The sequence below is a fragment of the Manis pentadactyla genome, chromosome 4 (assembly GCF_030020395.1).
Source record: "Manis pentadactyla isolate mManPen7 chromosome 4, mManPen7.hap1, whole genome shotgun sequence".
Classification (NCBI taxonomy): Eukaryota; Metazoa; Chordata; class Mammalia; order Pholidota; family Manidae; genus Manis; species Manis pentadactyla.
This window is the reverse complement of record NC_080022.1, coordinates 109,160,724-109,185,646: the sequence shown is the minus strand read 5'-3', so window position 1 is coordinate 109,185,646 and position 24,923 is coordinate 109,160,724. Positions and strand designations below refer to the sequence as shown.

Genomic DNA, 24,923 nt, shown 5'->3' with positions numbered 1-24,923 from the left:
CTAGTTTCTTTAATTGTCAGTTTAGACTATTTATTTGATATTGTTCTTGTGTTTTGAGTTAAGTCTGTATTGCTATGTACATTCCTCTTAGAACTGCCTTTGCTGCATCCCAAAGGTTTTGGGCTGTTGAATTGTTTTCATTTGTCTCCTTATATTGCTTGATCTCTTTTTTAATTTGATCATTGATCCATTGATTATTTAGAAGCATGTTGTTTAGCTTGCATGTGTTTGTAGGCTTTTTTGTTTTCTTTGTGTAATTTATTTCTAGTTTCATGCCATTTTGGTCTGAGAAGCTGCCTGATGCAATTTCAACCTTTTTGAATTTATTGAGGCTCTTTTTGTGGCCTAGTATGTGATCTATGCTGGAAAATGTTCCATGTGCACTTGATAAGAATGTGCACCCTGCTGCTTTTGGGTAGAATGTTCTGTATATGTCTGTTAGGTCCATTCATTCTAATGTATTGTTCAGTGCCTCTGTCTCCTTACTTATTTTCTGTCTGGGTGATCTGTCTATTGGTGTGAGTGCTGTGGTAAGTCTCCTAAAATAAATGTGTTGCGTTCTGTTTCCCCCTTTAATTCTGTTAGTCTTTGTTTTACATATTAATGTGCTCCTATATTGGGTGCATAGATATTTTTAATGGTTATATCCTCCTGTTGGACTGAATATTATATAATCGACTTTATCATTATGTAATGTCCTTCTTTATCTCTTGGTACTTTTTTTGTTTTGAAGTCTATTTTGTCTGACATAAGTACTGCTACTCCTGCTTTTTTCTTCCTATTGTTTGCATTCAATATCTTATTCCATCCCTTCACTTTTAGTCTGTGTATGTCCTTGAGTCTGAGATGAGTCTGTTGTATGCAGTATATAGATGGGTCTTGTTTTTTAAACAATTCTGCCACTTTATGTCTTTTGACCGGTGCATTCAGACCATTTACATTTCCGGTGATTATTGACCGGTATGTACTTAGTGTCATTGTAGGCCTTAGATTTATGATTACCAAAGGTTCAAAGATAGCTTCCTTACTATCTAACAGTCTATCTTAAATCACTGATAACTCTATTTCAAACACCATCTAGAAGCACTCCCCCTTGCCTTTCTTCTTCCTCTTCCTCCACACTTTATATATTAGTTGTCATATTCTGAACGTTCTGTGTATACTTTGACTGATTTTGTGAGTAGTTGATTAAATTTCATACTTACTTGGTAATTAATTGGTATACTACCTTTAATATGGGTTTATTTTCACTGGTGACAACTATTTAGCCTTAGGAACATTTCCATCTAGAGCAGTCCCCTTAACATATCCTATAGGGCTGGCTTAGTGGTGATGAATTACTTCAACTTTCATTTATCTGAAAATTGTTTAATCCCTGCTTGAAATTTACATGATATTCTTGCCAGGTAGAGTATTCTTGGTTGGAAGTTATTTTATTACATTAAATATGTCAGTCTCTTTTGGCCTGTAAAGCTTCTGCTGAAAAGTCTGCTGGTAACCTGATGGGGTTTCCTTTATAAATAATTTTTTTCTCTCTGGCTCCTTCCCATACTCTCTTCTTGTCCTTGATCTTTGCCATTTTAATTATTATATGTCTTGATGTTGTCTTTCTAGGGCTTTGTTGTCCAGTCCCACTAATCATCAGTGTACCAGGTGATCTGGGTTCATGTTCCCAGAGCAGATATCCAGGGCCAGGTGTTCAGCAGTCCTGGGCTACTTCTCCCTACCTACTCTGTTCCTCTTCCTCCTGCCTGTGGGCTGGAGTGGGGGAGAGCTTGGGTCCTGCCTAAAGAGAGCTTTGCCGCTTTACCCTTTTCTGTGTGGTCTTCTGTTCTTCCCCACATGTAGGTAGTCAATTCTGCAGTCTTCGGGTCATTTTCAGGTTTAGTGGTATTTGCTATATTTTTGTGTTCTATTGTGGGAGAAGGTCTCAGCTCTGCCTTCTTGCTCGCGAAAATTTTTTAATTGATTAGTCTGCTGGATATTATGTCTTAAAACCTACCTGGCTTGGTCTGGGTAATTATAATTAAAGCACAAAGAATCCTTTTTTAAAAAAATGAATATTCTGCATGGATTTTGATTTTCAGAGGAGAGCCAGTGAAGGTCTCTGACCTTTCATAGCAGGCAAGCCTATGATTGAAGGAGTGGTTTTCTAGTTAAAATCAATAGGCAACCTGAAATACTCAGGCCCTCTTTCCTCACACTTACCTGTGGAGTGCTTCTGCATTCTTTGTCCTCGAGGTTGATGCTGGAGCATGTTCAAGAGGATGTCCATACTTTTCTTGATCATGCTTGCTTTCAGAAACCCTTACCTTTATTTCATCACATTGCATTACTGAAAACCCAGTTTTTAAAGCTGGCCACACCTGAAATCAAACCTTTAAATCACTTCCCACATAAATAAATTTTTTGGCCTGCACTTAATTCTGTTACCAATTAGCCTTTCTATAATGCTATACCATTCTCTGTCTGGCACTGGAACTTCTTTTCTTTTCTTCCTTACTCCCACTTTCCCTCCTTCTCCCTTGCTTGACTCATTCCCTTCTTTTTTAATTTTTTTATTTTGGTATCATTAATCTACAATTACATGAGGAACATTATGTTTACTAGATGCCCCCCATCACCAAGTCCCCCCCACATACTCCATTACAGTTACTGTCCATCAGAATAGAAAGATGCTGTAGAAATACTACTTATCTTCTCTGTGTTATACAGCCTTCCCTGTGCCCGCCCACTATATATGCTAATAATAATGCCCTCTTTCTTCACCCACCCCCTTATCCCTCCCTTCCCACACATCCTCCACAGTCCCTTTCCCTTTGGTAACTGTTAGTCCATTCTTGGGTTCTGTGAGTCTGCTGCTGTTTTGCTCCTTCAGTTTTTTCTTTTTTCTTTTACTCTACACATGAATGAAACCATGTGGTACTTGTCTTTCTCCACCTGGCTTATTTCACTGAGCATGATACCCTCTATCTCCATCCATGTTGTTGCAAATGGTAGGATTTGTTTTCTTATGGCTGAATAATATTCCATTGTGTATATGTACCACATCTTCTTTATCCATTCATCTACTGATGGACACTTAGGTTGCTTCCATTTCTTGGCTATTGTAAACAGGGCTGCAATAAACATAGGGGTGCATATGTCTTTTTCAAACTGGGCTGCTGCATTCTTAGCATAAATTCCCACCAGCAGTGGAGGAGGGTTCCCTTTTCTCCACAAACTCGCCAACATTTGTTGTTGTTTGTCTTTTGGATGGTGGCAATCCTTACTGGTGTGAGGTGATATCGCATTGTGGTTTTAATTTGCATTTCTCTGATGACTAGCAATCTGGAACATCTTTTCATGTGTCTGTTGGCCATCTGAATTTCTTCTTTGGAGAACTGTCTGTTCAGCTCCTCTGACCATTTTTTGATTGGGTTATTTGATTTTTGTTTGTTGAGGTGGGTGAGCTCTTTATATATTTTGAATGTCAACCCCTTATCATATCTGTCATTTATGAATATATTCTCCCATACTGTAGGATGTCTTTTTGTTCCACTGATGGTGTCCTTTGCTGTACAGAAGCTTTTCAGCTTGATATAGCCCCACTTGTTCATTTTTGCTTTTGTTTCCCTTGCCCAGGGAGATATTTTCATGAAGAAGTTGCTCATGTTTATGTCCAAGAGATTTTTGCCTATGTTTTTTCCAAGAGTTTTGTGGTTTCATGACTTACATTCAGGTCTTTGGTCCATTTCGAATTTTCTTTTGTGTATGGGGTTAGACAATGATCCTGTTTCATTCTCTTACATGTAGCTGTCCAGTTTTGCCAACACCAGCTGTTGAAGAGGTTGTCATTTCCCCATTGTATGTCCGTGGCTCCTCTATCGTATATTAATTGACCATATATGTTTGGGTTAATATCTGGACTCTGTATTCCGTTCCACTGGTCTGTGGGTCTCTTCTTGTGCCATTACCAAATTGTCCTCTTTACTGTGGCTTTGTAGTAGAGCTTGAAGTTGGGAAGCGAGATCCCCCCCTACTTTATTCTTTCTTCTCAGGATTGCTTTGGCTATTCGGGGTCTTTTGTTGTTCCATATGAATTTTAAAACTATTTGTTCCAGTTCATTGAAGAATGCTGTTGGTATTTTGATAGGGATTGCATTGAATCTGTAAATTGCTTTAGGCAGGATGGCCACTTTGCCAATATTAATTCTTCCTAGCCAAGAGCATGGATGAGTTTCCATTTGTTAGTGTCCTCTTTAATTTCTCTTAAGAGTGTCTTGTAGTTTTCAGGTTATAGTTCTTTCACTTCCTTGGTTAAGTTTATTCCTAGGTATTTTATTCTTTTTGAGGCAATTGTGAATGAAATTTTTTTCCTGATTTCTCTTTCTGCTAGATCATCATTAGTGTATAAGAAAGCAACAGATTTCTGTGTGTTAATTTTGTATCCTGCAACTTTGCTAAATTCAGATATTTGTTTTAGTTGTATTGGAATGGACTCTTTAGGGTTTTTTATGTACAATATCATGTCATCTGCAAATAGTGACAGTTTGACTTCTTCATTACCAATCGGGATGCCTTGTATTTCTTTGCTTTGTCTGATTGCCATGGCTAGGACTTCCAGTACTATTTTGAATAACAGTGGGGAGAGTGGGCATCCCTGTCTTGTTCCCAATCTTAGAGGAAAAGCTTTCAGCTTCTCGCTGTTCAGTATGATGTTGGCTGTGGGTTTATCATATATGGCCTTTATTATGTTGAGGCACTTGCCCTCTGTACCCATTTTGTTGATAGTTTTTATCATGAATGGATGTTGAATTTTGTTGAATGCTTTTTCAGCGTCTATGGAGATGATCATGTGGTTTTTGTCCTTCTTTTCGTTGATGTGGTGGATGATGTTGATGGATTTTCTAGATGTTGTGCCATCCTTGCATCCCTGAGATGAATCCCACTTGATCATGGTGTATGATCCTCTTCATGTATTTTTGAATTTGGTTTTCTAATATTTTGTTGAGTATTTTTGCATCTATGTTCATCAGGGATTTTGGTCTGTTATTTTCTTTCTTGGTGGGGTCTTTGCCTGGTTTTTGTATGAGAGTGATGCTGGCTTCATAGAATGAGTTTGGAAGTATTCCCTCCGCTTCTATTTTTTGTAAAACTTCAAGGAGAATGGGTATTATGTCTTCTCTATATGTCTGATAAAATTCAGCGCTGTATCCATCTGGCCTGGGGGTTTTGTTCTTGGGTAGTTTTTTGATTACCAATTCAATTTTGTTGCTGGTAATTGGTCTGTTTAGATTTTCTTTTTACTCCTTGGTCAGTCTTGGAAGGTTGTATTTTTCTGGGAAGTTGTCCATTTCTTCTAGGTTTTCCAGTTTCTTAGCATATAGATTCTCATAGTTTTCTCTAATATTCTTTGTATTTCTGTGGTGTCCATCGTGATGTTTACTTTCTCATTTCTGATTCTGTTGATGTGTGTAGATTCTCTTTTTCTCTTAATAAGTCTGGCTAGGGGCTTATCTATTTCATTTATTTTCTCAAAGAACCAGCTCTTGGTTTCATTGATTTTTTTTCTATTGTTTTATTCTTCTCAATTTTATTTATTTCTTATCTGATCTTTATTATGTCCCTCCTTCTGCTGACTTTGGGCCTCATTTGTTCTTCTTTTTCCAATCTCAATAATTGTGAGTTTAGACTACTCATTTGAGATTGTTCTTCCTTCTTTAAATATGCCTGGATTGCTATATACTTTCCTCTTAGAACTGCCTTCACTGCATCCCACAGAAATTGGGGCTTCGTGCTGTTGCTGTCATTTGTCTCCATATATTGCTTGATATCTATTTTAATTTGTTCATTGATACATTAATTATTTAGGAGCATGTTGTTAAGCCTCCATGTGTTTGTGAACCTTTTCATTTTCTTTGTATGATTTATTTCTAGTGTTATACCTTTGTGGTCTGAGAATTTGGTTGGTAGAATTTCAATCTTTTGGAATTTAGTGAGGCTCTTTTTGTGGCCTAGTATGTGGTCTATTCTGGAAAATGTTCCATGTGCATTTGAGAAGAATGTGTATTCTGCTGCTTTTGGGTGTAGAGTTCTGTAGATGTCTGTTACGTCCCTCTGTTCTAGTTTGTTGTTCAGTGCCTCTGTGTCCTTACTTATTTTATGTCTGGTGGATCTGTCCTTTGGAGTCAGTGGTGTGTTGAAGTCTCCTAGAACGAATGCATCGTGTTCTATTTCCTCCTTTAATTCTGTTAGTATTTGTGTCACGTATGTTGGTGCTCCTGTATTGCATATATATTTATAATGGGTATATCCTCTTGTTGGACGGATCCCTTTATCATTGTGTAATGTCCTTCTTTGTCTCTTGTTATTTTCTTTGTTTTGAAGTCTATTTTGTCTGATACTAGTACTGCATCACCTGCTTTTTTCTCCCTATTGTTTGCATGAAATATCTTTTTCCATCCCTTCACTTTTAGTCTGTGTATGTCTTTGGGTTTGAGGTGAGTCTCTTGTGAGCAGCATATAGATGGTTGTTGCTTTTTGCCCATTCTATTACTCTGTGTCTTTTGATTGGTGCATTTAGTCCATTTACATATACGGTGATTATTGAAAGATATGTACTTATTGCCATTGTAGGCTTTAGATTCGTGGTTACCAAAGGTTCATGGTAGCTTCTTTACTATCTAACTGTCTAACTTAACTCACTTATTAAGCTATTATAAATACAACCTGCTGATTCTTTATTTCTCTCCCTTCTTATTCCTCCTCCTCCATTCTTTATATGTGAGGTGTTTTATTCTGTACTCTTCTGTGTTTCCTTTGACTGCTTCTGTGAATAGCTGATTTTATTTTTTGCCTTTGGTTAGTATTTGGTTGGTCTGATTTCTTTGGTGTGATTTTATTTTCTCTGTTGACATCTATTTAGCCTTAAGAGTGCTTCCATCTAGAGAAGTCCCTTTAAAACATCCTGTAGAGGTGGTTTGTGGGAGGCAAATTCCCTCAACTTTTGCTTGTCTGGAAATTGTTTAATCCCTCCTTCGTATTTAAATGATAATCATGCTGGATACAGTATTCTTGGTTCAAGGCCCTTCTGTTTCATTGCATTAAATATATCATGCCATTCTTTTCTGACCTGTAAGGTTTCTGTTGAGAAGTATGATGAAGGGTTTTCCTTTGTAGGTGACCTTTTTTCTCTCTCTGGCTGCCTTTAATACTCTGTCCTTGTCTTTGATCTTTGCCATTTATTTATTATATGTCTTGGTGTTGTCCTCCTTGGGTCCCTTGTGTTGGGAGATCTGTGGACTTCCATGGCCTGAGTACTATTTCCTCCCCCAGTTTGGGGAAGTTTTCAGCAATTATTTCTTCAAAAACACTTTCTATTCCTTTTTCTCTCTTCTTCTTCTTCTGGTACCCCTGTAATGCGGATATTGTTCCGTTTGGATTGGTCACACATTTCTCTTAATATTCCTTCATTCCTGGAGATCCTTTTGTCTCTTTCTGAATCAGCTTCTCTGTGTTCCTTTTCTCTGATTTCTTTTCCATTAATGGTCTCTTGCACCACATCCTGTCTGCTCTTAAGTCCTTCCAGAGATTGTTTTATTTCTGTATTCTCCCTCCTAACTTGATCCTTTAGCTCTTGCATATTTCTCTGCAGGTCCATCAGCATGGTTATGACCTTTATTTTGAATTCTTTTTCAAGAAGATTGGTTATATCTGTCTCCCCAAGCCCTCTCTCTGGGATTGTCTGGGTAATTCTGGAATGAACCAATTCTTCTGCCTTTTCTTGGCAATAGAGGTAGTTGTAGGCAGGTGGCACATGTGTCAGCTGGGAAAACAAAGTCCCTTACTCCTTGCTGGTAACCCTGCCCCTCTCCACTGCCTGTGTCAGTTAGCTGCACACCAGGAGCAGCCCTTGGGGTAGCCCAGAGCCGTGTGGGGAGTGGCAGGCATGCCAGGTGTGCTCTCCTGCAAGAACAGCACTTCTTCACACCTTGTCCCAGCTTCCTCCACCTGCTCTGGGCAGCTGTACTCCAGTGGCAGTCCCTGCGTCTTGCCTGAGTGGCTGCATGCTGGGAAGAGACTCTGGGCGGCTGCTTTGGCCATGCCAGGTGACTGAACAGCAGGCTGCTTATTGCTGTGAGAGGCTTCAGAGCTGTGCTGCCTCCCAGGGGGCTGGGATGCCCGAAGCTCATCAGAATTCCCAGCCTGCTGGGCTGAGTGTGCCGGGACTATTCAATCCAGCTGTGAAGCCCCTGTCCCTTTAAGACTTTCAAAAAGCAGTCACTTTTCTTTTGTCCCAGGGGAGCTGGCTGTGGAGACCCTCTCACAGATTTTCCTTTTCCTTTTCCCTAATATCCAGCACACCATGCAATGTGTGTCTGCACTCCCGGTGCGGATTGCTACGGTTGGTTATTTAGCAGTCCTGTGCTTCCACTCCCTACCTGCTCTGACTCCTTTCCTCCCACCGGAGAGCTGGGGTGAGGGGAGTGCTCGGGTCCTGCCGGGTCATAGTTCATATCTTACCCCCTTTGTTAGATGCTGAGTTCTTGCAGATGTAGATGTAGCCTGGCTGTTGTACTGTATCCTCTTGTCTCTCTTTTAGGTGTAGTTGTATTTGTTGTATTTTCAAAAATATATATGGTTTTGGGAGGAGATTTCTGTTGCCCTACTCACGCCACCATCTTGGATAATGCTGCTAATTCTGGCTGAAGCCAGGTGCTGAGCATAAACAGTGTGTGTTTACATTACACATAGCACACAGGATGGGTTGTGCTTCACTTCTTGGGAGTCCCTGCATTTAGCAGTAATCCACAATGCCTGACCTTCTGAAAGTTCTTCACTTGCTCAGTTTCTGAAAGTCAAATATCCTCTTCTCAGAATACTAGTGGTACAACTGAAGTATGAAAGCTGTTTCTTGATGGCAGCCTGATCTGCAGGCAGGTCTCAGACTGAGGCTGCCCCAGATTTCCAGCCAGAAGGAAGTGATATCATGACCAGCCCCTGGTTGGCTGCCTAGCTAACATCTGCCCACACAGGACCCAGACATAATAGGACTCCAGTGCCTAGTGGTCAGAAAGAACCACTTCCATACCTTGCCCAGTATCAGGGGAACTGGAATAGACCAAATAACCCCCAAAGGTGCTGCCATTCATGGGAGTGACACAACTTGGGATGTTGTTTTTAGGAGTAAAATCCTAGAGAAGTAACAGAGGGTTATGTGTGAACTACAGAGAATCAGGCTGGCAGGGGGTGGGGATGAGGCAGGAAGTTGTTGATCTGTACCATTTGGTCAGTCTTTCAACATATATTTGAGTGACAACTCACACGTGGTTTATTTATCATGAACTGTAGGGCCAATATCCAGACACCAGTATCAGACACCAGATAGGAGTTATGTGTTATATTAAAGGTTTAAATCATAGTTATTATTGTTCTAACATTTAAAGGACTTACCATGGACCAAAATACATTTGCATATATTAACTTGTTTAATTCTCTTGATAACTCTGTGAGGTAGGTAACATTATCCCCAACTTACAGGTAAGAGAACTGAGGCACAGAAGCTAAATAACTTCCCCAGGGGCACAAAGCTGACAAATGATGGAATTCAAACCCTCACAGTCTGATTTTAGAATCCATACTCTTTACCTTTATGCTGTACGACTTCTCAGAGAACATATGTATCTGGAGGAGAAGGAGCCTCTGATCATTTGACCAATGAAATGTGTCTGAATTCTGATATTCTAGAAAAGTTACCATATGCTACTGGAGTTTTGACTATCAATAATTTATTTGAGAGTAATATAGCTCTTTGGGGCTTAGATTCACCTAATCACTCCACAGACTGACCTCAGCGAATTCCAAAGAGGGGCTACTAGGAGCTATTTCTCTTACCATAAGAAAAGGTTAGGCGTGAACTATGCAGAAAGGGAAGCTGCCATAGGCCCTTGCCATCTCTGTCACAGAGCAAAGCATGTGAAGTTCTTATAGAGCCTTCTTTGAGTATTGATGGAAGAGGACAAAGTTTCTGTGGATTGTGAGCAGTCACAAGCTTCTGTGAGATACATAATAAACATTGTTTGTAGTCTAATCTTTGGTTCCTGACAGCTATCTGGAAGTCTGCCTTTCATTTTGGGCAAGGCTGTGGGGTCTGAGGATTCGTGGCCTTGTGGTCATCTTGCTTAGATTGTCAAGGGATGAGTCACCATATTGGTCTATAGGATTGGACTTCAGGAAGTAAGAAAATCATCTGCTCCTGGTAAAGTCAGGGATGGGCCCTTCTTTTGGAACTCCCAAGTGCTAGTAGTCCCTTGAGGCAGGGACATATTGGAATCGGTCAGGGAAGTGCCAGTCTGATCTAGGTCTATACCTATTCTAGTCTATATGTGGCCCAGTAGAAGGGGTTGTGCTTGTGACAGAACAAGGCTGCTGCCTGCTTCCTCCATCCGTCAGACCATAAGAGAGCTCCTCTTGGCAAAGCCAGGGAATGTGGAAGGCATTCACTGTCCTTAATTTAACCCCAATGATCTGCCTTTGGAGCAGATAAAGAAAAGAGGAAGGGTTGGAGATGCTGGGAAAAACAAGCTGACGCCTCTTCCCACCTCTGCTCCCGCCTTCCTTCCAGGATCCATTGTCATCCATACTGATGAAGCAAGCTCTGAAGTCTTATACCCCAACTATCAAAACTGCCAGAACCTGTGGAAAAGAACCAGGTGACTGCCTTGTGTTCTTGCTCACCAGCAAGGGACAGAGAGCCTTTTACCACTTTCGCTGGCAGGGCTCTGCCTGAACTCAGGGCCTGCGCAAGCTTACCATGCTGGTGGATAAAGGATGGGAGAGTTTGCAGTACACTCAGGTCTGACATTGCTGCCCAGGAAGTGAAGAAGCTCTTGCTCACAGTGGCAGGTTCAAAGCAAAGATGCAGGAAGTCAGGGAAAAGCCACATGCAGGGATGGAGAGATGGTATATACAGACACGGATGGGGCTTTGTCATTTACAAAGTGTACTTTCAACAATCTTGGCCTCGCAGATGGGTCAGATGAAGAAACTGACAAGTTAAAGATGATTAAGCCTGTGATTAAACTGCAAATCCATATGGGCAAGCAGAAGATTCTAGACATAGTATTTCCTTCTTTTACCCATGTGCTGTCCTGTAGGAGAGATTGGTTTGGGCTGAGGGTAGTATTTCTGGGCTGTGCTAAGACATGATAGTCAGTGTTCCACAGAAGAAAGAGAATAGTATTTTTTTTTTTCTGGTATGAGTTGTTTGGTGTTTATTAAAATTTGATCTGTTGTTGAAGGCCTTCCCACATTTAGAACACACATAGGGCCTCTCTCCTGTGTGAATTCGTTGATGCACTTTGAGTTGTGGCTTCTTACTGAAGGATTTCCCACAGTCACAGCATTCATATGGTTTCTCTCCAATATGAGTTCTCTGATGTGTTATCAACTGGGATTTCTGGATGAAGGCATTCCCACATTTGTAACAGGCAAAAGTTCTCTCTCGGGTGTGAGTCATCTGATGTTTATGGAAGTTTGACCTACTGTTGAAAGCCTTCCCACATTCTGTACACACGTAAGGTTTCTCTCCAGTGTGAATTCTCTGGTGCTCCTTGAACTGTGACTTGGAAGTGAAGGCTTTCCCACACTCACTGCATTTGTAAGGTTTTTCTCCAGTGTGAATTCTTTGATGCATGCTGAGTATTGACTTCTGGTTGAAGGCTTTCCCACATTCACTGCATACATGGTGTCTTTCTCCAGTATGGATTTTCTGGTGTATATTGAGGTGTGACTTTTGGGTGAAGGTTTTTCCACAGTCACTACATTCATAAGGCTTCTCCCCAGTATGAATTCAATGATGTACATTGAGTTGCGACTTGGAAATGAAGGATTTCCCACAGTTGCAGCACTGATATGGTTTTCCCCCGTGTGACTTCTCTGATGCACAGTCAGGTGGGCCTTCTGGATGAAGGCCTGCCCACATTCAATACACACATAGGGCTTCTGCCCTGAGTGGATTCTTTGGTGCAGGCTGAGTGTTGACTTCTGGGTGAAGGCCTTTCCTCATTCACTGCATACATGCTGTCACTCACCAGTGTGAATTTTCTGATGTATACTAAGGGTTGTGTTCTGGGAGAAGCCTTTTCCACATTCACTGCATTCATACAGTTTTCCTCTAGTGTGAGTTCTCTGATGTCTGAAGAGAGATAACATCTGGAAAAAGGCTTTTCCACATTCATGGAATTTGTGGGGCTTCTTTCTAGTGTGAGTTTTCTGGTGTGTAATCAGTTCTGACCTCTGAATGAACACTTTCCCACATACCTTACATAAATAAGGTATGCTACCTGTATGATCTGTCAGATATACACCAAGTTTTGGTTGTAAGGTGAAGGCTTTTCCACATTTGCTGCATTCCTGGAGGTTTTCCACACTATGGAATCTCTGTTGCTTGAGGAAGTATGACTTTTGGGTGAGATCCCTCCCACATTCAGTACATTTATCCAGTTTCTCTAGACTATGATATTGATGTTGGGTGAGTGGCTGTTTATGGTTGGTGACTTTAGTACATTGATTACCTTTGTGCAAGTTCTCTCCTGTATGAATATTCTTGTAGCTAGCATTGCAAGGGCTATGGGTGAACAGCTGACCAGATTCAATGACCTCCCCAAGGTGTTTTGTGACATTGCTTGGATTTTGACCATTTACTTCTAGATTAAGCTTCACATTTTTTGCAAATAAGCAACGTTTATGAGGTCTTTCTTGTGAAGGAACTAGGTGGGGCCTCAAGTGACTGATTTTTCCAGGATCCTTATATACGCTCTTGCTTTGTACTCAGTATTTTCCTGTTGAGGCAAGTCCCATGGTGTGAAGGTTTATTTTGATTTAGCTGACCTCTCTGTGTATGGTCAACATCTTGCCATTGTTCTTCTAAGATGGAACACCATGAACCACCTCTTTTGAATTCACCTGCCTTACTGTCATAAAATGAGGTTTCCCCAAAAATTTCTTGTTGTGAGGTTTCAAGTCCAAGCTCTCCTTCTGGATGCTTCTGATGTAGGAGTTCAGCCTTCCCCATCCATGGCTCCTTTCCTTTTTCTATCCTGAATACAATCTCTGGGTTGGGAATGTGATACCCCAGAGAAGAGGTGGCTGTAGACCTCCCGCATCACATCCTGGTACAGGCGTCTCTGGGCAGGGTCTGGCTGCTGCCACTCCTCCCTGCTGACGTCCATGGAAATGTCCTCGAATGACACCGACCTCTCACATGCTCCATTCTGCTCCTCTGCACCCAGGACCTGGGGCCTCTGGGGTAAAGTCACACCAGCAGGCATGATCCCCCTGGCTTCACCTCTTTGTTGCTCTTGCTGACAACTCCACTTCTCCAGGAGCCTGAGGCTGGGTGGGCATCTGGAGGCTCCAGTCAGAGCTGCCGGGGAAATGCTGGCTGGGCTGTGAGGGGAGATACTGCAGCCTCCGTGCTGTGACCTGACCCAGGCATTCTGCAGAGACACTAGGAAGTCCTCAGCGTCCTGTTTGTGACAGAGGGGATAGAAATAGTAGACAACATGGGCGAAATGGCTGCTCTAGGACATCTCCGGTCTGGGTTGAGAATAGTATTTTCAAGCAGACCTGGGGTATGCTTGCATTGGTTTTAGTATAATAGAAGAAAATGCTAGACTAGGATTTGGAAAATCCAGGCTTTTTTTGCAGCCTTGGTACTTGTTAACTTACTTTTACAAGTCATTTGACTTCATAGCACCTTCGTTTACTTATCTGTAAAATGGGTATGATACCAGTTAACCCCAATGAGTTTTTGAGGATTAAGTGAGATCCCAAGTGATGAATGAGATATACTTAGCAAACTGGTAATCACTATCCACTATAAGGGATTGCTTTCCTTTTTTGGCAGACACCGGAGGAAGGCTGCCTCTTTGCAGCCAAGAATCTCAGAGGATTTGAAAAAGGTGAAGGAAGGGATATAGGTATTGCTGGTAATGACGAAGTAGACTTCCTTATCCTCTTTGACAGTGTGGCTGCTGAGCAGGTGGGATGGCTGTACTCGGCCCCTGGGGGCAGGGGCTCTTGGGGGAGACATCTGCTGTGCTGGCTCCTGAGTTAGCACAGGGTAGAGACAACTGGGTGCGGCCTCCTGGTTGGAGGCTGCTGTGGGAGGCCTTGCACTGGAATGGATGTGGGAACTGAGGGGTAGGAAACCATCAAGGAGATCTCCTCATTCAGGAGCCAGACACTGAACTCTAGATCAGAGTTTCTTGAAGCTTGTTCCCCAGAATACCTGTGATGTGAGTGTGTGCATTATGGACGGGGAGAGGTGGTGTGGGTAATGGGTAGGATGGGGTTGTTTTGTAACCCCTAAAATTTTGTAACCCCTGTTAATTGTATCACTTTTCAGATAGTCTGTATGCACAGCAACATACTAAAGAATCTGAGAAGCCTACAGTAGAGAAAGCTGGTTAATCTTTAAATCTGTTTTCCTCAAACTTATTTAGCCATGGAATCTTTTTTATCTAATAAATACTGAAGACCCCACCATGGGAAATGCCTCTCTAGATTCAAAAGTCAGACACTGACAACAGTGAGATTCAAAAGGTGCAGTATAGCCTGGATTCCCCTTCCTTCTCTTGTGACGATGACAGGGTAACCCTTATGCTATGTGTAAAATAGGACAAGAATTTATATTCATATGGTATACTTTTTGGAAATCATTTTGGGGAAAATGGAGGCCAAGTATAAATGTATGAATTCCTTAACTTGTATTTTATTCATCTTTTTTAAACAGTTTAAAAAAATACAAATGTTATCTTTTGGGAGTGGATGGGGAGCCATGAGAAAGGGGAAAACACAATTTTTTTTCTGGGCCTTCAGATCTCTAGGAATAGCTTTAGAAGGGCCTTACGGATGTAGCTCTTTGAGATGTTAAGGCCCTCCCCAGAAAAAGATGGGCTTCTGAAGGCTCCATGGAAGCTGAGCAGCTGCCAGTCTCATTGAATGAGGAGCATTTCCTTCTGTGACAGTACCTGTAGCCCTTTTAGGTGCACAGCCTCCTGAGCTGCCCGGCACTGAACAGATTTGCATGGGTGATTGAACAGAGAGCTGTGGACACAGCCTTGTATATCCAGCCAAAGGAAGGCAGGTGAGGGGCCTCTTTGGCAGCTGGCATAAAGTCATGCTTGGGCAGGCCTCCCAGTGTGTGGGGAAGTGGGCTCCTCAGGCCCCTCCCAGCTGACAGCTGGCATCTGTATGTGTGCAGAGGCTGAAGTCACCCCATTCTGCTGGCCTGCTGTGTGGACTCGGCCCTGGGTCCTTACTCTCCTGGAGCTGAGACTGGTGACCTAGTGCTTCTGTTCACTGTTACATGGAACCAGGAGTTACCAGTCAACCGGGCTTCTGCTAATCACTGACTTTTTCCTTTTCCTTTAAGTTTCAAAGAATTTGGATAGGGGGAGCTAAAGGAAGAAGAGTTATGCTCACTTTATTTATCACATTACAATTCATAAATCATTTTCCCGTTCTTGCTATGAGGTGGGTGTTATTATCCCTGACAGGCTCCAAGTCTTGGCTTTATAGATGAAGAAACTGGGCCTGAGAGATGTGGGCTACGTTGCCGAGGCTCAGCGAGCAGGTGGCAGAGCCGGGACTTAGACCCAGATCTTTTGACAACCAATTCCGTATTATTTCCTCTATTACTGGTACTTTGGGCTCTGTTTTTAGAAGGCCTGTTTCCTGACTGCCAAGTTGGAGAGGTTCTCTCTTACCAAATTTCAAAAAATACCTTTTTCTAACTGGTTAAGAACATTTCGCTTGGACTCAAATAGGTGACCTGGAAGAGGAGGAGATGCAAAATAGAGGAACAGTCCTGGGGAAGGTGAGTGGGAGGAAAAAGCAGCTGACATTCCAAGAATTCGCATGGTCTGCTGCATAAAAATAAGAGCCTCTGACTGCTTTTCTCCCACTTGGAGTCCATGTGTCCACCTGTGCACCTGCCTAGGACTTCCAGAAGGCTCCAACCATGCTGCTCAGCTTGCTGCCGCTCTCTGTGACCTGCCACTTTCCCTCCATAATCACACACTGCCATCCCCTACACACACACACACACACACACACACACACACACAGTAAATATTTTAGGCTTTACAGCTCATGCATTCTCTGTTGGAACTACTCATCTCTGCCCATATAGCATGACAACAAATGAGCACAGCTGTGTTCCACTAAAACTTAATTTATAAAAACAGGCAGCTGGGTTGGATTGAGCCAATGGCCATAGTTTGTTTTCTCCTGGTGTAAAGCATTTTAAACAAGACTTAATCCATTCACCTTTCCATTCCAATTAGCCCTGGTTTCATAAAACTGATGTTCAAGGACAGATGTTACAACCTCACAGTGCCCTCCAACTTGGCTTGGCCTGCACACATTCTTGTGGAAAGTGTATGTTGCGTATGGTATTGGTTGCCTATTCCTCATGCTTCAACATTCTTGATTTGTAAAGATGGCCATTTACCCAGTCACCATGAGTAAGGACTGATCTAAGCCAATCATGGCAACCACATTCCCTTTTGTCAGAGATTGGGTTCTGGGAATTCTGGGAGAGGTGTTTTTTCTATTTGGTAACAAGTGTGAGGCACCAAAACCGAGCTTTTTTTGCTCCTACTGGCCTCCATCTTCCTACTTCATTCACTACTGCGAGATGACCTGCTCTGAGTTGGAGAGGCACCTCTTGACCATGAGGTGATGAGCCTGAGAATAGAAGCAGTGGAGCCTCAGCACTGACCCTGCAAGCAGCACTGCCAAACTGCTTGTTAAATCAAACATATAAGAAATGTCCTTATGGTCTAAACTCCAAAGAAGGAGGGCTGGCATCTGGGAAGCATAGTTTTTAGGATGCTATTCCTTCAGATCGCCTTTCTAAGGGCCTTCTGAATTCTGGAAATCATTACCCACTGTCCTTTCCAGCTTTGTTCTTTTATTCCTAAGGGCCTAATTCTTCATGACTTAGGCTGGATACCACTCCCTAAGCCCCTACCATCTCAGCTGTGTTCATGCCATGTCTGTATCCTGGTACTTGTGTTGTTGGAAACTTCTGTGCACGGAGAGCCCGCAGACTTTCTCTCCTTTCTGCCTGTTGTTGTCCCTCATGTGTTCCTTATCTATTTTTCTCAGCTCTGTCTGATTGGGCTCATGAGGTCCTAGGGGGCAGAACCAGCATGCATCCCGTGTGCTGAGTGCCTGCTGGGTACTTAAATGTTGTTTGCTTGCCATAGAGAAAGTCTTCAGATGGCAGTGGGCCCCTTCCTTCACATCCTGGAGGACAACCCGCTGAAAGTTGTGGACCCTGCCATCCTGCCCAGCAAGACCAGGGACCTGGCATGGCCTTTTGGCTCTGTGCAGCTCAGGGCAATTGGGGGCTGCTGGCTATAGGGTGGGAATCCAGGTTTTAGAGGGTCAAGGATCAGACTGTAGAGTGACTGAAGACAGATGTCTAAGAAGCCACGGGTCCCACAGACATTCACATTTTTACCTTTCTTCCTGCCACACCCATCCTACCATGTTTTGAAATTTTTATTTAGTGAAAAATAACCCTAAATTTATTTTTCCATATTTTTACTGATCCAACCTGTGTCAAACAGAGTAGCTAATTAATGATATCACACTGATTGGATAACAACCCCAAACTAAGATAATTGTTTAATAGGTGGTTTAGTTTGAACACCTTCACAGTGTATCCACTATAATATCCATGAGGCATTTTTAAAAGTTGGAAGTAGCTCATGAAACTCCACTGCTACTTTTGCAGTGCCTCGAAACCCAGGTTAGAGACCGTGAATTGACATGTTATGAGCCCTAGGCACTTGCTAAGCAAAGTATGGTTTGCAGGTGAACAGCTTCACAATCATCTGGAAGCTTGTTAGATTCTCAGGCTCCTGCCTGATGTACTAAATCAGAATCTGCTTTTTCACAAGAGCCCTGCTACTGGAGAAGCACTGTTGTAGGCTGCCTTCTTAAAAGACAGAGCTTGTACACAGCTAGAAACTCATTATGAGGGTGGGAAAGGTAGTGCACAGTGAGTTGAAATGGGAACGTTCAGGAACTCTGAGCCAGATTTATAACAGCAAGTCATGCCAGTGCCCTTCTCTGTCCTTCACGATGCAATCACAATGCGTTTCTCACTGGCCTTTGCTGTCCTGCCTCCCTTGGCCTTGTATCTGTTAGAATACTGCAGGATCCAGTGTTAGTCTTCTAGTTGGGGAGTCAACAAATAAAATCCTTGATCTTTCCCAAGAGATAGATACAGGGGTCAGGTGGATATAGATTAAAATGGCATCTTTTTTATTGATTAAAGCCATTTGGAGAATGTGTTCAGGGCCAAACAGGCTTATTAATGTTCCTTTGAAATGAACTTAATTCCCCTAAACTGCAAGCTTCCCCAACAGGGAGGAGGGCTTGTTCTACTAAACTCATCACATGGCTGAGAGTAGGGAAAACATTTGCTATAGGCAGGTAGGCCCCAAAGAAAGAAGAGAGGTAGGGCTGAGCCACACACTCAGTTTCTTCTTCAAAATTCAGCAGGGTAGGAGTGAGTGGGTGGGCAGGCAAGTGGGTGGGCAGGAAGAGGCCAGGAGAGCTACCCCCCTGGAGCTATCCCTCCTCATGAAAGCATGGGGAATGGGAGTAAGGGTCTTCTCCACCACCTACTTCAGAGGAGTTTTATACCAGGCTCAACTTATGCCTACATGTCATCTGGTTTCTGACACAAGAGTTATTCCTTACTCAGAGGAGGCAGGCAGTGTCCTGGCCTCCAGATCCTGAGGGAAAGAATTGTGGGGAACTGTTTCTTCCTTGCAGAAAGCTACACCTCTGTGCTGCTCATGATGTGACCCTCGTGCCTCTTAATGGTTCTCGGGATTTTTTATCACAAATGGCCCCCGTTTGCTGCTGACCTGACCCTGGAACTCTACCAGCACCAGGAATCTAAGGAGTGGTTTGTGCAGCTCTATTACCATGGGGAGGTAAGGCCTCTGTGGTGGGACTGCGTGGTATTTCGGCACCCTCCCTTCAACCCCACCCACCTGGGCTCCCTCCTTGGGCCCGGAGGGTCTCTGCTGGTACAGTCAGCTCCCTGAATCCCATAGGGTGGCTCACAGCTGTGGCCAAGGGGTAAGGCAGAACTTGGCATGGAATGACAGGCTGGCACTTGAGCCTTTTCCTGGTTCTGTTGGGGAGTCCTTCTGGGAGCAGGACCCCTCTCTTCTCTTGCATGTCCTGCCCAGGCTGTCACATCCTGACTGAGGCCTGTCTTGAAAATCAATGACGGTATCTTTGGGAGGTGACATGTGCCACTGCCCTAGTGGTGCCTTGGCTGCTTTCACAGGCTGCTGTCCAGGGCAGAGGCCAGAGTGCTCCCCAGGGCTTAGGCCTTTAGCCCTACCAGCTCAGAGGTGGCATGTAACTGTCTCTCCCGTCAATTCAGCAGACAGTTCTTGAGAGACTTAAAAGCAGGGCATAATGCTCTTATTCTGGGAATTGACCAGGTAATGGGCCTTGCTGGCCATTGTATGTGTGCATGCACATCCCACTGGGTCAAAGCCTTTCTGACCCCTGGGCACCAGTGAAAGCAGCAGGGTGGGATCCTCAGTGGCCCTGCTGAGTTATGTCTCTTCTGCAGGAGCAAGTGCTGAGAGGTTGCCCTGACCCACTCTGTCCACTGGACAAGTTCTTGAATGCCATGTCAGTTTATGCCTTAAACCCAGAAAAATACCACACCCTCTGCTCTCAAGCGCAGATGATGGAACTTGGAAATGGCAAGTGACTGATTCATACAAGCAGGATGTGTTGGTTTTTAAGTAAAATGCCTTTACACAATGCCTTTGGTTATTTTATTTGGGGAAGGCAAGAACGAGGGTTAATATTTTTTAATATAAGATAAGGGCATTTCCTTCCTGTATGTATGTTAAGGTCTTTCCTTAAAAGTACAGGGGCTGTAATGTTGAGACCAATGGGATATTTCCGATTGTGTGGCTTGATTTCCATGGCCAGAAGCATCTGCCTGTGACAGGCTGGGGACATCCTGCAGGGTCCATGTATTTGTTTTGTACTTCAGTGCTTTTTTCCTACCTTACCTTCATTTCATAAACATTTATTGAGCATCTACTAAGTAGTGGGCTTTATAAAGGTGAAGAGGTTCTGCCCTCAAATTGTTTCAGACCAGTGGGAGAGGCAGATCAATAAATCAGTGACCACATGCAGTATGTTCTGTGATAAAGTGTATTAGGGGACATTGGGATGCAGAGAAGAAACCCCTAGCTCCAGCTGGCAGGGGCTTGAGGGAGCAGTTAAGAAAGGCTTCTGTGGAGGTTCTGTCCTGATCTGAGTAGAGAAAGGTGAGTAGAGCTTAACCAGATAAGCAAGGAGGAAAGAGTGTCATATGTAGGTAACAGGTAAAGGGACACTGCTGGGTGGTGAGAAGGACTGTTGCTGTGGAGACCCAGCTGGAGAATGCAGGAAACTTCTGGTGGCTGTGGCTCCAGGAGCGAAGCTGGTGCAGGAAACCACTGCCACCATAAGAGCTCTGTCTTTAACTGGGTGCCCCAGTGTACCTGATGACCCTCTATTTCCTCATCCATTTTCTCATTCTTCCCCAGAAGCTATTTCAAACTTGTTCCAATCTCAAACACCAATTTCTTTGCCTCTCAGAGAAAACAGCTGTCACAGAAACCTCTCAACTTCCTGCCATCTTTATATTGACAACTCTCAAATTTACTTCTCTAGCTCAGGTTCTTTATTCTGAGCTCAGACACTCATGTCCACTTGGATGTCCCATAGACACAAAAATTTCCATGTCAAAATCAAACCTTTCTCCTCCCAGACCTGTTCCTCCCACAGGTTTCCCTGTATGACGGAAAGGCACTGTCACCATCCACTGGGTTGCTAAACCAGAAATCTACCCTTGCTTCCTTACTCTCTCATTTTCCTATGTCCAATCAGTTAAGTCCTATCAATCCCGCTTGCTTATTTCTTGACTCTATTACATCTTTACATCCTCGATCTTCAGTATCCCCTCTCCTCCCTCACTCTGCTGATTACTGTATTTATTTCACTAAGACAGTAAAAGCAATCAGAAGAAAACTTTAATATCCACCCCCACCAGCTACCACCCCAAAATCTGCTAACCCAGTTGAATTGATGCCATAGGCCCACCTTCCTGTTACTAAGAATGAACCATCCTTACTCCCATCCAAGGCCAATCCCTGGCTTTGCACTGACTCCTACAATAATCTTTTTTCTGCATTGTTAATTTCTGTTCCTACCAGTTATTCCCATTATCATACAAATTTGCTGTAAAATCTCCTATCTTAAATTCTTTTCTCCACATTGTTGAACTACTATGCTATTTTTCTTTACCCTTTACAGAAAAACCTCTCAGAAGAGTTGTTTACACTTGCCATTACTCATTCTTCGCTTCCCATTCTCCTTCAGCCAGCTGTGATTAGGTATTCACTCTTACCACTCCATGGAAACAACCCTCGTCAAAATCATCAATGACCTCGGAGTGCTAAATCCAGTAGCCAGTTTTCAGTCTTCTTACTCAGCTTCTCATCAGCAGTCTTGTGATGTTTTCTTCATTTGGCTTCCATGACAAATATTCTCTTGTTTTTCTTCCAGCTTCTCAAATTCTCAATTTTTGCTGGATCTACCTCTTTCTAATCTCTACACGTCAGAGTGTTTCAGGGCTTAGTCCTTGGACCTTTTCTCTTGCACTCCCTAGGTGAGCTCAAGCAGTACCATAGTTTAAAATACTATTTACACAGCATCTCTTAAATTTATACCTTCAGTCTGGACCTTTCTAGTCTCACTTCCAACTGTCTACTCAACAACATCTACATTGATATTTAAGACATTTGATATATATTAAGCTTTCCATTGTCCCCAGTAAACTCTCAATTGTCATGCCTCTTCAAACCTATTTCTACCGGAGGCTTCCCCATCTAGGTAAACCATTTGTCCAGTTGCTTGGGCCAAGAACTTTCAAATTATACTGACTCCTCTCTTTTCTTATGTCCTACGTCTAATCCGTCAGTAAGCCCTGTTGTATCTTTTTTCAAACTATGTCCAGAATCGACCACTTCTCAAGACTTCCATTGGAGCAGGCTCAGTTCCAACATCATCTCTTACCTGGATTATCGCAAAGTCTCCCTGTTCCTGCCAATTTCTCCCCTTCCCCTAATTTATTCTCAATACACGTGTTGCTTATAAAACATAAGTCAGATCATATCACTCTTCTGTTCAAAATTCTCCCCTGGCCTCCTACCTTATGACAGCCTTTTCTACCTATCTCTTCTCATTGTATGCCAGCTGCTTTAGCCTTACTGTTCTTCTGTGCCAAGTAGCCCTGAGTCGTGTTGTCACCTCAGGGTCTTTGCACAGGCCCCTCCCTCTCCTTGCATGGTTAGTTCCCTCTCCTCATTCAGACGTCAGCTCAGTGTTACCTCAGAGAGGCCCTTACCCTCCTTCTACCTCTAGCCTTAGTTATATGCTGTCACCTTGTGTTATGGCTGAATTATGTCCTCTCAAAATTTATATGTTGAAGTCCTGAGCCCCTGTACCTCAGATGTGACTATATTTGGAGATAGGGCTTTTAAAGAGGTAATTAAGGTAAAAAAGAGGTAAGCCTTTTAAGGATGGGCCCTAATCCAGTGTGACTGGGGTCCTTTAAAGAAAGGAGATGAGGACACCGGCAGAGGGAAGACCTGGTGAAGTCACAGGGAGGAGGTGTCCATCTATAAGCCAAGGAAAGAGATCTCAGAAGAAGCCAACCCTACTGACACCATGAACTTCGACTTCTAGCCTCTAGAATACATTTCTGTTGTTTAAGCCACCAATATGCAGTATTTTGTTACGGTATCCCTTTCAAACCAATACATCCTGTCCTGTCTTCCTTCCATTGTATTTATCAATGCTTGAGATTACGCATGTGTGTATTTATCTCCCTGACTAGAATGTAAGCTCCACAAAGACAGAATTCATCTTGTTTACTGATGTGTCCTCAACACTAAGAATAGTACCTCGTGCCTGCTATTGCTCAAACGTCTGTTGAGTGAGTGAACACATCCCCTCTGTCACTACTCTCCTAGGCCCGTAACATCTTCCTAGGTTACTTAGTAGCTTCCTAACGGGTCACACCCTTTCTTGTCTTCTGTTAACCTTTGAGACCTGGTCCCTGCTTACCTCTCCATTGTTATTCCTCATAACTCCCTTCTTAGGTACCCCCTAGCCAGACTGAATTGTTTTAAGGGAAGGAAGTCCTGCTTCTCTGACCCTTGGCACACATTGTTCCATCCCCTGACCCCTGACACATACTCCCTTTGCCCACCTAATCCCTGCTCATCATGATGCCTCCCATGTTTCTGTTTGTCCCTCAATATGGGGCTATCTGTTTTGTCTATATTGTGTTACTATACTGTGTTACTTCAGCAACATTTATTGAATGGATTCCAAACTCTCCCTCTCCTTGTTTTTGCCAGGCGCGAAGGTGGCGTCTGTGCTTTCTCCCCCACTCACCACCAGGGGTAAGCATGGAGTAAAGGAAAACACTCAGGCTTCTGCGGGGTTCAAATTCTGACCCTAGTATTTGTTTGTGTTCTTGGACAGAGGTTTCTTAGACTGTTTTCCTCTCATGTAAAATGGCGTTAATTTACCTACTAATTAGGACTGTTGTGAGAATTAATTGAGTAAACGTATAAGGGCCTGCAAAAGTTCTTTTTTGCTCTTTTGCTATTTCTCCCACTAGATTCTTAACTGACAGGTTTCTTCACTGGTAGGGGAACTTCGGGAATGCGCTTTCTAGCCGCCCTCTCTGCGGGCAGTGCTGCGTCTCTACCTGCCCTTACCAAGGGGAGGTGCTTGTGTGCACAGGGGAACCCGGCCCCCTTGCGTACCAGTTGTGTGACTGTGGGCAAGTCACTTAACTGCTCTGAGCTTATGTCTGCCCAACTATAAAACAAGGATGTTTAATGTTTGCCTGCATGACAGTCTGTCCTGGGGATGGATATGAAAAGCACTTCATAAAGTCCTACCTGCCCCTGGCCTTGACTCCTTTCTCTTAATGCTTTTAAAATGAGTGCTGTTAAGGTTAAAAAAATTTCCAGAGGGGGTCTTACCCTTGGATGGCAGAGTAAAGGGCCTTCCAGGTGAAGTGGCCACTCCTCTGCCCCCAAACAAGCCGGGCTTGTTTGGGTAGATAGAGTTCATCAGGAAGCCCCTGTCAGGAGCTCCGGAGGGCCTCGGGGCTGCCTCATTCACAGAGCTCTTGGCTTGGCAGCGCTGGAATGGAGCAACTTAGTAGACAAGGCCGACTCTCCTTTAATAGTTCCATGTAGACTGTTTAAAAGGACAGCAAGGGAATCAAAACTCTGAAGGGCCCACCTGGAAAGAGGGAAGAAGAGAGGGTTCCCATCTCACCCCACCCCCAGTCCTCGGAGCACTGAGACCTGGGATGCTGACCTGTTTGTTTATTGCTAAGTACCTCAGGTCTTTGCAAGTGTGACCTGGCACCCCTTCTCAGCCGCAATCCTCTGGCGCCCTGTCCATCTACTTGCAGAGGCTGGAAGGGATTAAGAGTAACTACTTTGCTTACTGTATGCCAGGGAAATATCATTCTTTGGCTTTGGGGCTAGGGCTGCCGTTCCGTGTGCACCCTGGGGCTGAGAGGGAAAGAAAGTATGAGTTCCCTTGGCGGGCTGGGGGATCCTCCCGGGAGAGGGCTGTGTGCGCTAGTCAGACTGCGCCCTCTAGTGGCCGAGGAGACCGGCCTTGCATTCCCGACACTCCCAGTCCACCCTGCCAGCCTGTAGGAACCTCGTTCCTGTGTGAAGGTAGGCGGAAAGAGAGCTGAAAAACAAAACAGAACAAAACAAAAACAATGAAAA

At 43.5% G+C, this 24,923-nt stretch overlaps 1 protein-coding gene across 1 annotated transcript in view; it reads left to right on the top strand.

Moving 5' to 3' along the window:
- The window catches only part of ACP6 (acid phosphatase 6, lysophosphatidic), a 35,350-nt gene extending 15,543 nt beyond the window's left edge, over positions 1-19,807 (top strand). The window contains 8 exon segments of the mRNA XM_036924358.2: positions 10,525-10,694; positions 13,892-13,955; positions 13,958-14,026; positions 15,033-15,133; positions 17,262-17,369; positions 18,844-18,885; positions 18,887-19,007; positions 19,664-19,807. Coding sequence (XP_036780253.2) covers positions 10,525-10,694; positions 13,892-13,955; positions 13,958-14,026; positions 15,033-15,133; positions 17,262-17,369; positions 18,844-18,885; positions 18,887-19,007; positions 19,664-19,807 — 819 coding nt within the window.
- The last annotated feature ends 5,116 nt before the right edge of the window (positions 19,808-24,923 follow it).